This window comes from Larus michahellis, chromosome 5 (assembly GCF_964199755.1).
Source record: "Larus michahellis chromosome 5, bLarMic1.1, whole genome shotgun sequence".
Lineage (NCBI taxonomy): Eukaryota > Metazoa > Chordata > Aves > Charadriiformes > Laridae > Larus > Larus michahellis.
The window spans coordinates 76,267,462-76,282,216 of record NC_133900.1 but is presented as its reverse complement, the minus strand read 5'-3'; the positions used below and the strand labels follow the sequence as shown (position 1 = coordinate 76,282,216).

The 14,755-nt window shown below is 45.6% G+C and overlaps 1 protein-coding gene across 20 annotated transcripts in view; it reads right to left on the bottom strand.

The window, feature by feature from the left end:
- CRACD (capping protein inhibiting regulator of actin dynamics) overlaps positions 1-14,755 on the bottom strand; it is a 141,432-nt gene that overhangs the window by 4,557 nt on the left and 122,120 nt on the right. For all 20 annotated transcript variants that reach the window (XM_074588120.1, XM_074588124.1, XM_074588112.1 and 17 more), the window contains 6 exons: positions 13,428-13,592; positions 10,516-10,584; positions 9,025-9,207; positions 3,941-7,325; positions 2,254-2,444; positions 1,197-1,374 (listed from right to left, as the gene is read on the bottom strand). In XM_074588120.1, the coding sequence (XP_074444221.1) occupies positions 1,197-1,374; positions 2,254-2,444; positions 3,941-7,325; positions 9,025-9,207; positions 10,516-10,584; positions 13,428-13,592 (4,171 nt within the window). The remainder of the gene's footprint in view (positions 1-1,196; positions 1,375-2,253; positions 2,445-3,940; positions 7,326-9,024; positions 9,208-10,515; positions 10,585-13,427; positions 13,593-14,755) is intronic.

The following is a 14,755-nucleotide window of genomic DNA, read 5'->3' as shown; positions in this document are numbered from 1 at the left end:
TGGGGCAATCTGTGTGAGATCTTAGAGTGGTTTGTGTTGGAAGGGACCTTTAAAGGTCACCTAGTCCAACCCCAGAGGTTGCAAGGGAACGTCTCAGGGATATCTGTGCTGGCGTGAAGCTGCGGTGTGGACATGCTGCTGCTGAACCAACAGAATGCGTGGGGGCTGTTCAGCTTGGAACAGCCTGTAATGCCAGAGTAGCATTGATCAGATAAAAAAATAATCAGATAAACCTTACTGCCTTCAATAGCTGCATTCCATAATTCTTGGCTGGGAGTGGTACCGGATAGATTCAGCTAATATGTGGATTAACTTTCAAAGAAACCCACACTATTAACCGTGCAACTTGTAAAAAGGTTTGTTTGACACCTATCCCTTTGCCGAGGACTGGTGTTGGCTAGGGAAATACTTGGCAAGTCTCTATTTCAACAACCACCCTACGCCGCCCCAAATATTATGCCCTTTGGGGAAGTATTTATTTTACCCTGCCTGCCTTTTGAATGTGTAATTGTTTCAGCTTAACTGAAGTGACAGATAAAGTAGTAGGTTCTGGTTCCAACCTTCGATACCAAATACTTGACTGGGAGGGAAAAGCACTAAATTCAAAGTGACAGGCTACCTTCTACTGAATCGATTATGTTTTGCATTTCTTGAATGAAATGACACCACTCATTCCCATTATTCTGGGGGAGTGTGTCTCCTTGGCAAACTGGGAGGTGTGGGAACACAATATGCTTATTTTTCTAGACAAGTACACTTTGTGGACATTAAGTATCGCTCCCCCTCTGTGCTAACCCCCAACCTAAAGGCAAAACAGTACTGTGATTGCAATTTACAGTAAATCAAATCCCTCTAATGTGCATTAGTCATGTTCCAAAAATACTGTTGGATATGGCTTGGGGAAACAGACTGATTTTTTTAACTTGAACTGAGGCGGTTCTAAGGAAATGCAGTAGTGCGCCCTTAATAACCTGGTAAAACCTGTTAAAATTATGTACTTCCAGCATACAACGGCCAGCACATGAGACTGGGACAAGTTGTGTTGCTCCGTGGTGAAAGAACGCAGAATGCATTTGTTATTCTATGGGGGACAGATGGGGGGGGGGGTGGAAATTGTTCGTTCACTTTCTCAGAATCATGCAACGCCATTTCCGAAGTGCATCGCTCCCAGAGTAAATCTGGAACTCTCACTCTACCTGTCACAGAAGTTGGGAGGGTGTTCGACTTTTTTAGCTGCTCCCGCCTTTCTAGTCTTGACACAGCAGTCTCGATTTTCTTCTCCCCTTCTTGCGTTGTAGATTTCTGCAGCGTGCTTGGTTTGCTGCTGCTGCTGCTGCTGCTGCTTTTATTATCTGGCTGATTGCTTAGAGCAGCCTAGAACAGAGAAGGGAAACTTCTAAACGAGAAGCAATCTGTCATGGAGTGGCTACACGTGAGAGATGTCGCACTTGATGCTTTTATCCATCACCCGTCCTTTCCTTCACCTTCCTTTTTGACGAAGACTCAAAACACTGATACTTCTAAAACTGGTCTCTTACGACAATTATCTATGGCTGTAATTATGCACGTGTCCCTCAGAAATTTGGGTCTCATAACAAACATCAAAATATACCTGGTTATCCACAAAATCTCCCTTTTTTACCATCCGTGATATCTATACGGCATCACGGCTTGCGTGGCATCACTCCTGTGCCGTCAGTAGAAGTGCTTTCCTTGCTAATAGAAAACCACGGATAGTAAATAGCAATTTAGAGAACGGGAAAGAAGTGATACTTGGATTCAGTGCCTGCTGTAGGCGTTTGGATGTTTCGCATGACGGTTCATTTCTTTCATTCATCTACATTTTACCCAAACAATACACGTTATGATAAAAATGAATTCAAACTTACTAATATTCACCTATAAATGAGTATTTCAGCTGTTATTCCCCAAGCGTTAACATCTTATTTACTCGAGCTTTGAAAGGATGGTACTGCATTCAGTTTTTCTGTTCCATCACCTGCGCGGTGGTTGTGCTTACGATTGCCATTAACTGCCACCTGATATTAAGGCAGCAGAGTTTACACTAAAATTGTCACGCTATTGCACAGGATTTTTGCAAAAGACTTTCAGACTAGTTTTTACTCGCTGTCATTTTAGCTTTCGTGAAGCCTTACAAGCCAAACATAAAAAAAATAAAATAAAATCCCTTTCACGTAATAAAACTAGCAAACAGGTATAATTATGGTATCGGTATTTGTAAAGACAGTTTACATTTTCTTTAGCCAGCTTCTCTGCTTGCTTCGCCTCCCTGGCTTGTCTCCTCTCTTCCCTCGTAGCTTGCTGCTCGCGGAACCCCTTTTGCTTTTGCAGCGCTAACGTAATCCAAAGTGGTTGCGAAGTCTCAACCTTTTCCATCAATTTAGAGCCGTCTAAAGAGTGCCTGCTCTGCAGGACGGGCTTTTCTGAAAGAAAACGTGAGAAGAATTGGTGAAGTAACGCACGTCTCTTGTCTCAAGCAAACCCGTACAACTTCTCTGCCTTGTGAAGGCTCCGGAGATAAACCCATTGAATGCCACGCCATTCCTGGACTGCATGTCAAATCCTGAGACAGTTTTTATTCCTCAAGAATAAGACCTAATTCAACACACTCATACAGCTGTCCAAATTTAATCCTTTTTTTTTTTTTTTTTTTTTTTGTGAAAAAGCCTACCCCAGACTCTTCGAGCTACAGCCTAATTTACTACATGTACTCCCACTACACGAGATACTTAAGGGGTACGTATGCATTGATTAGTTATACCTCTTGATGAAAGGGATGAAATGCCACTAGGAACTGCAGTTCCCTGGTTTTCCAGTTGTATTTAAGGGAAAAAGAGCGTCCAAACTTCATCCAAAAAGAAGGGGGGCTGAACTGATGTACTCCCAGAAATGCAGCCCCTCTTAAAAAAATGTGGTGCATTTTGTTTTTTTTTTCTAATGACCACTTGAACATTTGACTGTCTGTACCCTGGATGAAACAGGGGCTAGCACCCAGTATGGAGCCAGGAGTGGCCCAGAGCAGCACTGGGGTGCAAAGATGCTCCTGCAGAGCTCAGTGAGCGCGGAAACCTTCAACTGGCCCACGCCTGGCAGCGGCGCCTGCAACTGGTTTCCAGAAATCCTCATTTAAGAATGGAATTGAAAGGAAAAAGTGTAAAAAAAAAAAAAAAAAAAAAAAATTGTAAAAAATAAGCCGCAGTGCCACTGAGATATGGTTTTAGAAGTGTCTTGATGCTTGCAAAATTCAAGAATGGAAAAAAAATATTGGGATTTCCCAATTAAATGCTGAATTCCTGCCTTGCTCTTTTGAGTGTCCTTGCACTAAAAGGGTAATTTTTCCACTTGGACAGAATTGCAGGACACAGGGGCTTTCAGCCCTCCTCTGAAGAGCCACTGCGCCTACTGTAATTGTTCCTGTCACTGATGAGTGCCTCTGAAATGTGGACTCCCGTGCCCAGCTATATTGCGTTACATAGAGAATTTGCCCAGGACAGGCACTAAAAGGGGACCTAGATCTTAATATCTTTTAAGCGAGATAATATTCCCCTAAAAAATAGAAACAATGTCACGTAAATTATAAAAATTACTCCCTCTGCTCTGATGACACCGTTACACGTGGAACACAGAGTCCATCCTCTGACTAAGTAACATCTCCACCAAGGAAATCACACACGCGCGCTCCAGTTACCTCCTTGAAATTAACTTTCTTAAGCAGGTCGCGCTGGTCATGCTGAGTTGTGTGTTTCCCAATTAAATTGTGGGGATGGGAAGTCCCATTCATTCAGATAACCCTAAGCAAAGTAGCGGTACTCCGCAAATAACACACCAGGTAAAAATTATAGCTTAAGGCCAAATGTCTTCCTCTGGACCTACAGTATCTCATTGTGGAAATGCTAAAAGACCTTTGAAAAATACATACCTTTCTTTGGTGGCTCAGGCTTTTTGTCATTTTTTTCTCTCCATGGAATACTTATAGATGGGAAAAAGGACTTCTTTTCTCTGATTTCTTCCTCTTCGTTTTTGTACTCGTTGGGTGGTGCGGGGTGCACCGCATTTGCTCTGTCTTCTTTCCTCCAGCCGCCGTCGGATTCAGCTTTAACCAGCCTTTGCCCTGGCGCATCCGCTGGGTTCGATCGGTAGGTTTTAGAGAGAGGGGAGGCTGGCGGTGTCTGGCTGGCGGGCTTTGGAGCTAGGGCAGGCTTCTGTGGGACCAGTGCCTTGCATGCTGGTTTCTCATGAGGGGCTAAAGCACCCTGGCCAGTGGCTGGCAGGACCAGCGGCGTGCCCGCTGGTTGTGAAATCTCCACCACAGTCACTGGAGAGTCTTTGGAGTCTTTTAAAATACCGGTGACGTTCGCTTTCCCTGTGCCAGGGGATGTACTCTCTTGGGGAGCAAAAACAGCGGGTTCTTTCTCACCTTCTGTTGTGACTAGTGGGTCAGGCACACCCTCAAAACTATCCCCTGCACTGTACCTTTTCTTTTTCCTCTGCTCTGCCTGTTGATCGTAATGGAAACGTAAAGAGTAGTTTGTCCTTCGCAACTTTATCCCAAAAGGAGAAACATTTTCTTCCCCGTTTGGTTTATCTGCTTTTTTTGTGCCGTTGTTCTGCTGGTTTTCCAGAGCACCCGGGAGTTCTGCCTGGGGTAATTCTTTACCCGGAGAATGAGGAAAACTCGGAACAAGGAAAGATGGAAGATCTTTTGCAAATTTACAGCCTTCTGTGTTGTCTGCCATTTCACTACGGGGTTCCGTTTTCTCCTTAGCCTTTTCAGCTAAGTTATCCTTAAAAGTGGGGGCCGCATCCTCCTTCGAATCGGTGGATGGGCCAGTGATTCTTCCCACGGACACCGTTTCATTGCCTTTTGCCGCACTTACATTCTCCGCCTCCAAATTGTTTTTTGAAGCTTCTGAAAATTTTTGCCATGCTGGGGTGATCGAGAACTTTGCGTTCGCAGAGAGGGTTTTCCTCAAGTTGCCGTGGGGACCACCCCGTCCTCGGGGTGTCCAGTCATCACTGTGTCTGCAGGCGCTTACTCGGTCTCTCTCGTTATATTTGCTGTTTTCTGCGTTCTTTAGGATCCTGGAGCGGATAGAAGCCCACTCTGCCAGTACGGCCTGGCTGTTCAGTGCCTCTTGCGTGTATTTCATTTTACTGCTGCTGGGTTTGGGCTCCTGGGGTTTTTTCTGGGCCTTCTCTGGTGAAGGAATATCCACATTTTTTCTCTCTTCCGTTAAGCCAAGTAACGATTTACAAGCCGTATCCTTTATCTGGTTCAAGTTAACCGCTGTGCCACACAGCTGTGCCCCAGTAACCAAGATAGCTGTATGGGGCACGCACACAGACGACGGGAGCGTGTGAGAGCCCTTGCTGGACGCATGCATCCTGTAGTCTTTGACGGATGGAGAAGAGAGTCCCTCTCCTTTGGCGGGCGTGACTGGGCTCAGATTAACTTTCTGAAATATGATCTGTTTATCTCCAGAAGACACTTGAAAGGTGAAGGGTCTGGATGCAGTCTGCCTTTCGTCTACCTCTTGCCACCTAAGTTCTTCCCCTATTCGCTTTTGCTCCTGAGCTTCCACTTCTCTCTTCAGTTTCTGGGCTAGGACTTCTGCTGGTTTATTCCCTTTTTCTGGCTGTTTGAGTTTTTGAGGTCTTGATCCTTCTTGGAGCTTCTCCTCTACGGGATGCATATTGGCCCCTGCAGGACACAACTGAGCCTTGTCCTGTTGCTGTTCCAAGGATTTTTCTTGTTGGTTTTGCTGAAGATTTTGTCCTGTGGCTACCTCCTGCTCTTCCAGCTTGTTCCATTCTTGTCCGTTTTGTTCCTTTTTCTGCTTCAGTTCATCTTGTGGGACACCCTCTGCACTTTCCATGTGCATTTGTTTTGTGAGCTTGTGTTTTCTCTGCTCTTCCCGTTTCTTTTTCTTATCCATTACTTGCTGGGGTTGTTCCTTCTCTGTCTTTTCTCCTTTCTCCTTCAAATGCTGCCTTTGTTCCTCCTGATTCTTCTGTTCTTTGAGGCTCTCCGCTTCTTTCTCCTGCTTCAGTTTTATTTCAACTTCTTGAAGTTCTTTCTCTTCCAGCTCTCCTCTCTGTTTTTCTTCCTTATTTTGTTCCTTGAGTTCTTTTTGTTCCTCCAGCCAATTTCTTTCTTCTTCCTCTTGGCACTGTTTTTCAGTCTCCTGTTGCCTTAATTCTTCCAGCTCTAGCCTTTTCTTCTCCTCCAGCTCTCGTCTCTGTTTCTCTTCCAGTTCCTTGCGCTTCTGCTCTTCCCATTCCTGGTGCTTCTGCTCCTCCAGCTTTTGCCTCTTCTGCTCCTCCAACTCCTGACGTCTCTGCTCTTCCCGTTCCCAGCGCTTCTGCTCCTCCAGCTCTTGCCTCTTCTGCTCCTCCAACTCCTGACGACTCTGCTCCTCCCGTTCCCGGTACTTCTGCTCCTCCAGCTTTTGCCTCTTCTGCTCCTCCAACTCCTGACGTCTCTGCTCCTCCCGTTCCTGGAGCTTCTGCTCCTCCAGCTCTTGCCTCTTCTGCTCCTCCAACTCCTGACGTCTCTGCTCCTCCCGTTCCTGGAGCTTCTGCTCCTCCAGCTTTTGCCTCTTCTGTTCTTCCAACTCCTGACGTTTCTTCTCCCGTTCCGGGAGCTTCTGCTCCTCCAGCTCTTGCCTCTTCTGTTCCTCCAAATCCTGATATCTCTGCTCTTCCTGTTCCCAGTGGTTCTGCTCCTCCAGCTCTCGTCTCTGTTGCTCCTCTTGTTCCTGGAGCTTCTGCCTCTCCGGCTCTTGTTTCTGTTCCTCCTCTTGTTCCTGGTGCTTCTGCTCCTTCACCTCTCTTCCGTGTCGCTCCTCCAGCTCCTTCTGCCTCTGCTTCTCCAGTTCCTGGTGCCTCTGCTCCTCCAGCTCTTGCCTCTTTTCAGCCTCCAGCACTCTTCTCTCCTCTTTATGGCATGTCTGCTCTTCTATTTCCAAAGATGTCTCTCCTTCAAGGAGATACTGCCTCTTCTCTTCTTCACAACGCCTTCTCTCCTGGTCTTTCTGCATCTGCTCAAGTTCTTGGCACCTTTGTTCTTCCATTTCTCTTTGTTCTTCCATTTCTACAATCTGCCTTATCCTTTCAGCCTCAAAGATCCCCCAGTGATCTTCAATTCTTTTCTCCTCTGCCAGCTGAGGCTGCTTCTGCTCATCTCTGTTCTGGATTAGCTTGTCTGCTATGATGTGTCCATTATAACCTGGGAATCTGTCTCCATACAGCTGAATTTCTAGGTCCTCGGGCTCAAATTCTGTTATTGTTAAACTTTGTGATCCCTAAAATTGGGAGACAAGTTTGGAGTTACTGAATATCGCCTATTGGCTCGTTATTCTTTACAGTCAACAAACAATTCGTTGCAAATACAAAGCAACTTTTTTGTTTTGTTTTGTTTTTAGGAAAAACCCACTGATTGAGATCCAGAGCCAATGCACCCACCCCAATTTATGGGTCACATCATCATAGATCCCACACTTCCCACCTATTCGGATAATAGCCTTTAAAAGAAAGGAAACATCCCAACAGTGATAATAGTATAATGCTAAATATTGAATCACCGCTTGGCGTACACGAGCTAATGCAGACTGAGACCTGCCATTTCAAATTTACAGATGCCCAAGGAATGGAGCACAAGTTTCATATGCCTGTTCTACTACTTAGAACTCCATGCTTTAAGCCTGAAATAATTAGCACCCACTTAAGGGGATTGTTTTGCCAGATCTTTCATGGCAAATCTAGCTGTTACTTGCAGAGACGGAAGCTGTTGCCTGCAGAAAAGAGCTCTGCCACGCTAGCCAGGAAAGAACCGCTCAGGGAAACACAATTCGGTTGCTTTTGACAAATCCTGAGCCAGGATATCTTCCTCATTAGCTGTGCTGAGGCTCTGTGTCTACTGCAGGAACCGCGGGACCCTGCATGGACGGAGAACCTGGAGCTCCCCAGCAATACGGTGCCGTACCGAGGCATCCGCCGACTGCTGACGGGCTCTCCGTGCTGGCCCCGCAGCCCTGGCACGGGGCTGCAATACCTGCAATAAACCCAACGCACATTTTCTTCACAGCTCGTTCCTTGTCTCTGTAGCGACATGGTCTGAAGATGAGCTGCGCCTGAAGAATAAGTCCCAGCCCTTTCCGTGAGGAAAACAGCTCAGCTAATGCCCTGTCTAGCTACCATTTGTCGAGCCGCCGTTTGGCTCCAGCTAAACATTCTGTAAAAACAAGAGGTTTAGATTTAATTTCTTCGGTGCGAGAGTGATAAATGCACGTACAATGGTGCGGAAGAACGGACAGTGGCCTCTCCTGAACCCCACGTTAGTGGAATAGCCTTGTCCTGTCTACAAGCACTGGTAAGATGCAGGATAAAAAAGCAAAATAGCCACGCAGTAAGTGTACAAAGTGAGGATTTGATATTTCACTCTAGCTGTGGCAAGAGCTGTGTTACTTACCTCTTGTTCTTTCTTATAAGACAACGCTATTATCGCTGTCAGAACCCGTGCCCGTTTTAGAGAACCCATTTATTTCCCCACACAAATTTTGCACTATCTGATTGCCTGTACCAGAGCAGCATGAACAGCGGCAGAGATCCTTCAGACCTTTCTGACCTACATTTTTTTACTAGGAAAACTAGAATCAGAAAGCTCTCCCAGTGTAAAATCCTAGTGGAAGCACCTCAGATGTAAGTAGTATTTGTCTCAACTGGCCATATTAAAACTTCTTGGCATCTTCTCTCCGGCTAGGGTTTCATCTTTAGGTCTCTATCTTGATTTTGAGACAAAACGAAAGAAGCGTGCTTTTTGTTTTGCCCTGAAGACAGAAGATTTGTCAAAGAAGCTTTCAATAGCTGTCTCCAACAGTGTTAATCACGGCTTAAGGCAGTCCTCTGTCTACAGCTACTCCTGGTGCACCCCGTTATGGTTATTTTGTACCCAGCTTCAAAAGCAACCCCCTTCCTCTCGCTGTTTGACCAGTGATTCAATACCTTTGTTAATCTCTTGTGCTTTCTTGACATCCTCTGCTTTTTTGGCTTCACCGACAGCTTGTGTTTAGCTGCACTGTTGTCTAGACGAGCAACGGCCTGGGGAACTGCATCCAGATTGATTGTTTCAATCGTGCCAGAACAGGAAAATTGTCTTTTTGGCCGAGACAATCTGACCGGAGTGACCTGTTTGTATCACAAACCCAAAAAGCTATTATTAAACTATTTGTACCATTTAAATAAATAAATAAATAACACACACACGCCTTTGCAGTTTTGAATTCAGAGGAGTTATTAGCAGAAATTATTTCAAACCTCGTTTTTCCATTATACAAATCATGAACTTTGGACATGGAAGTTACAGCTGTAATATTTTCCTGTTTCCAGTACTAGATGTGGTTATACTTTTCACTTAAAAATTACTGAGACCGTTCTAACTGAAGTTTTTTCACAGTTTATCTCCGCTCAGGTGTTGTTGGGAACAGGAAGGGCAGAGGCAGAGTTTTAAGCAACGTCAAACACCGGGACATTTTAAAGTTTGCTTACTGTGGAAAAAAATGTCTGCATCTTTAAATAATTTAGATTATACACTTTTGGCAAGAGAAAATCTGATTGACTTATCTAAGCATTATATCAGAACAGCTACAGAGCTGAACTATCTGCATGGGAGATGATTATGGTGTCGAGTCTCAGGCTGGCGCGGTGCCTGCGGAAAACCTTCCCTCCACAGTCACGTGGAGTTGTCCAGGCTCGCGCCAAAGAACGGCAAAAAAAATATAAAACAAGACAATTCTGGCTTGGCTTGGCGCTTTTTTCTCTTGCCCTTTAAGTATTTGGGTTCGGAAAGTGCAAATACAAAGCGATATAGCGAGACTCCTCTCATGAGTAAATGCAGCGGCACTGTATGTCTAGACGTGCAAGAGTGAGCCTGTAATCAGTCTCTCCCGTAAGGCACTGAGCCCCGTCATCCTGAGACTGGCATTTGGCACAATCCAAGTGGAAAAAGAAGGCAGGAAAAAAAAAAAAACAACGAAAACCCAGAAGGGAGAAAACATCTTCTGTAAGGAAAGAAAATCACATACATTGTTTCCAAGACGGCTCTGTAATCTTCACAGGTTAAACACATGCTAATTAGGCAACCAATTACTTAAAAGCTGATGGAACATTTTGCATACGCTTATTGAATTACTTGTAGGCATAACAAAGTGGTAGAAGTACTTATGAAAATTATGGCTCTGTGATTAATACATCAAATGCAGGAATGCTGCAAGACTGGCAGGGACCGACTTCTGCTGTTTCTTCCCATCAGCTCTTACAGATTTCTCAATCTCAGTTATTGCTTATTTACCGGCCCCCAAACTGCGCATCGCTCACAAAAACTTGGGCGGTCACGAGAAAATGAAACGTGCGTTAAGGCAAACACGGGCACTCAGGCTTCTAATAAGTGAAATTAGAAATTAACGTGGTGCGAACTGAGTGTAAAAGTTTTGTTACCTTTTCTTCCACCTCGTGTCCCATTCCAGGCAAATTCATTGGTCTCAAGAAATCTGGAGTGTCACTGAACTAGAAAAGAAGAAGATTACCACAGCTAGATATTAAAATATAAAGGATCTAATGAATAGAGTTTAAAGGACTTGTGAAAACATGCAAGTTAGAGCAGGATTTTTACCCTGTTTCCCGTCACTGCAGGATTGACGGATAAACAACTCTTGTTCCTAAATGCTATGATTTTCTCTTTGTTGCTCCTTGGATCACTGCTGTCTCTACAGAAGCAGTTGCTACAAGACACTACAAAAGGCAAAACACTCACGCTTCCTTAACAAGATAGCCAGGTTCCAAATCAAAAGAAAAAGCACAGCTTTGAAGGTTTTCAGTCAGCTCCATATAACTTTATTTCCGCCTGACCTACGCCTAAGGAAAAAACACAGGACCCTGACCAGGCATCAGCTCTGCCGCAAAGAGTTTCGGCTCCAGGTTCTTGGCGACTCCCCTTCCTACGAAGCAAATCGGAGCCCACCAGTCCCCAGGACTCCTGAGCTACCGACCCTCTCCAAGCCATCTCACAGGAGGGGATTTTTAAGGCGCAAGGCTTGAAGCAGCGTCCGTCACACCCAGAAACATTGGTTTTAGTCATTATATCCCAGTTTTACTTCATAGCCCAATGAACGTTGGGATCCTGGTACACCAGGCGCCCATGATCGTTAGCATAAAGGCTGAAAAATCAGCTTCACAAATAGAGGTTAAATGAAACCCAGAACTCTTGCCATCCATCCAAGTTACTCGGTCGGGAAAATCAGGAGTCCCAAAGCAAGACGGGAGACCTGTTTGAAGTAGAGCAGCGCCGGGCGGTCCTGGCCGCTGACTCCTGGCAGAAACCAGCCCGTCCCCCCAGCACCTATGCAGGTAACCACGCAAAGGAGTTACAAGGCCAACAGCAGAGAGAGGAGCAGAAACCAGGCAAGGTGCTGTGCACCAGGAATCTCTGATAAAGCAATAGTGAGTTGAGCGCAGTAAGAGAAAAAGCCCAGTGCTCCGGCTGACCCCATGCAGGTACAACTGGTTTGACCATGTCTGCAGTCTCCTCTGAGTGGGGATGTTTGCTCCTTCAGTATTTGGATAAAGAACTCTGCAGAGGAGAGTTAATTTTAGTTTCAAAACATAATATTTAAAAGAGTAGAGGTGGTAAGGACTGAATCTCTCCCACTTTATTACACAAAAATACTCTGAAGTCTTTCTAGTGCTGGAATTATTTTCTCCATCAAGCTGGAGGTCACGAGGTGACATTCGGGTCTCCTGCAGGACCCAGCAAGAAGGCTGTCTGCGGAGAATGTACGTCGGTACCAAACACAGAGTCTCGCCTAGTACCAGGGTGCAGAGCCAAAGCCTGTCCGAAATCACTCTGCACTTTTACTGTGCACAGGATAGTCTTGATTCACCTTAACTGATTGCTTCAGAAGGGAGTATTTGTGAAGCACGAGGAATATACCTTACTTTGACTGCATTTTTATCCTTCCAGAGTGCTGAGGGAGAGGCGTGACCGTGCAGGTCCTACCCAAATAGAATCATAGAATGTGTTGGGCTGGAAGGGACCTCTAAAGGCCATCTAGTCCAACCCCCCTGCAGTAGGCAGGGACATCTTCAACTAGATCAGGTTGCTCAGAACCTCATCAAGCCTGGCCTTGAACGTCTCCATGGATGGGGCCTCCACCACCTCTCTGGGCAGCCTGTGCCAGTGTCTCACCACCCTCAGTGTAAAGAACTTCTTCCCAATATCTAATCTAAACCAGCCCTGCTCTAGTTTAAAACCATTGCCCCTCGTCCTATCGCTACATGCCCTTGCAAACTGCCCCTCCCCAGCTTTCCTGTACGCAAACACCTGGCTCCCTGCCAGATCTGACCACAGCCATGAGGGATGTGGTCACACAAGTGCTATATTGCCCCTCAAAGACTGATGAAGAATTTGGGCCACCTCAGCCATAAACCTTTCTGTGTGTTTGGCTGAACACAAGCACGAGCTGCGGAGGACACTTACTGCCTTTGCCTTTCACACAGCTGGCACTAGCGCCAGCAAACACCGGCTGAGCCGCATGCCCTGCTGTCCCTCCAGGATCTCAGGGGCTGCACGCACATAGTGGCTTCCTGCATGCCTTCCCCAAGGGTTCCCAGGCACAAAGTCAGCCTCCTCCGGGCAGGGAAGGGTGTCCCTCTGTCCCCCGTGCTCCATTCAGCCGTTACAGCAACACACAGAACCAGTCTCGCCGTGGAGGATTTGCAGAGAGCTTCCGTCACTCGCCGTGTTTCTTCACTGCCTGAACAAGCGCTTTCTGGACACCCAAACGCCTACAGTTCCCAGTGTCAAAATCTTCATGGATAATTTGAATAATTATTTGAATTATACCAGGCATTTGGATTTAGGGAGGAGTCTCAAAATGTTTCTCCCCCTTCTTTGCCTTCAGTTCCTGTCCATGAGAAATAAAGATATTTACCCCAAGACACAGGATTTTATGGATTTAGGCTCCAGACCCCTCTCATTTTGGAACGATTTTTCTTTTTTTTGCCATTTGACGCTGTGCACAATTTTCCATGCGGGGAAGTCCATATTTCAAGACGTTTTCCGTCTCAGGAAAAAAAAAATTTCCTGTCTTCTAGCTACGCTGCGAGTGATGTCTGCTTTGCTGGAAGTTCAGAGCAGACGTTCAAACCGGTAATTCTGTGGGACCCGGCTCAGGGTGCCAAGAGCACTCGCTTCTCGCCGGTCCAAGAAGCACGAGCTGAGAGATCCCACCCACATAAAACAGCCCGCTGCGCTCAGATACGCCTCACCGGAGACATCTGCTAAGCCCCAGTGAACTTTCCTGTTTTAATACCACTATAGTGCCATGAATATGTCGATTTAAAGCGCTTACTTTATTACCGCTGTCTGAGATCACCGCGTCCTGCTGAGTCTCGATCTCCATGGGGCTACTGAGCAACACGTCCTCTACTATACCAGCGTTTGCCTCCCCCATTGTCCTCGCGGAAACTGTCATTTGTGGAGGCTGCCCAAATTTTATGTTCTTGGCCAACTGTTGCTGAAAAACAAGAAAAGAAAGCAAAGTTATTTACGTTATGAGCAAAACAAGCCAAGTCTAGCACTTCTCCATGTGAAAGCTGCACGGGAACACTCAGGGCAACTTCTGACTCCGGACAAAAAGACCAACTTGAGGCTCACATTGCTGAAACGCAGTGGCCACCTCGTCTTCTTTCTCCCCTCAAAGTGACCAAGGTCATGAATTTACTGCATGACTTCCAATTGCGGGTGATCGACTTGAGTTCTCATCAGCGTTGCCAACTTTTGAAAACTTATCGTGAATTTTGAAACATTCCTTCTTTTTTATTTTTTTAAAATCTATGTCCTAGGTTAAGACTTTGTTTATACAAGCTAATTATGAAGCCTTACTGTTGCAAAGAAATGAAATCATGAGCCAAGTGTACACTGAGAAGCTAAAACATCTCCAAAAGGCAAACTTTTTCCTCTCCAGCCCCCAAACCCTGCATCTCATGCATTTGTAGTTCTTAAAGATATCCTAATTGTAAGGTTTAGTCGTAAGTTTTAAATGTTAATGGCTTGGCATAACCCTGCCTTAGAGGAGGCAAATTCTCAAAGGAGGAGAAATCCAGCTTCTTTTAATGCGCACAAACACGTCTGCTCATGCTCACGTGCACTGCCACGTCCCCGCTTTCGCACAAAGAAGTTTATGCAGGAGACATGCAGTAGATGAATGGATGAAAGAGCTTTGCCACCATTTATTTTCCTTGTTGAAGTAATCTTCTCTCAAGCGTTACAAGAAGGTACTCTTGAATTATATCAAGCGTAAGATGAGTCAAATAAGTACTATATAGTATCTGTCCTCTGGTAGGGTGAATTGGAGAAATTACAGCCCTGGCTACTGCAGAGACACATACCATACAGCCCCTGAACGTGAACTTTTTGCAAAAGAGTTAAAAGAAATTCTCTGGAAGGAGCACATGGAGTAAGGAACACTTATTGATGGATTAGCTTCCTGAAATATTTCAAAGAATCATTCTCAGTTAGGAAGGAAGGAACCAACTGTGGAGCTATTTTCCTGCTTTACTCTCTCTCGAGCACAGAAAATTCTCCAAAGGAGACCTCTCATTTCTGTCTTGTGTTACTATGAACACCTACAGCTCAGCAATACCCAGTTCAGCTGTGCAGCTTCTATTCAGGGGTACA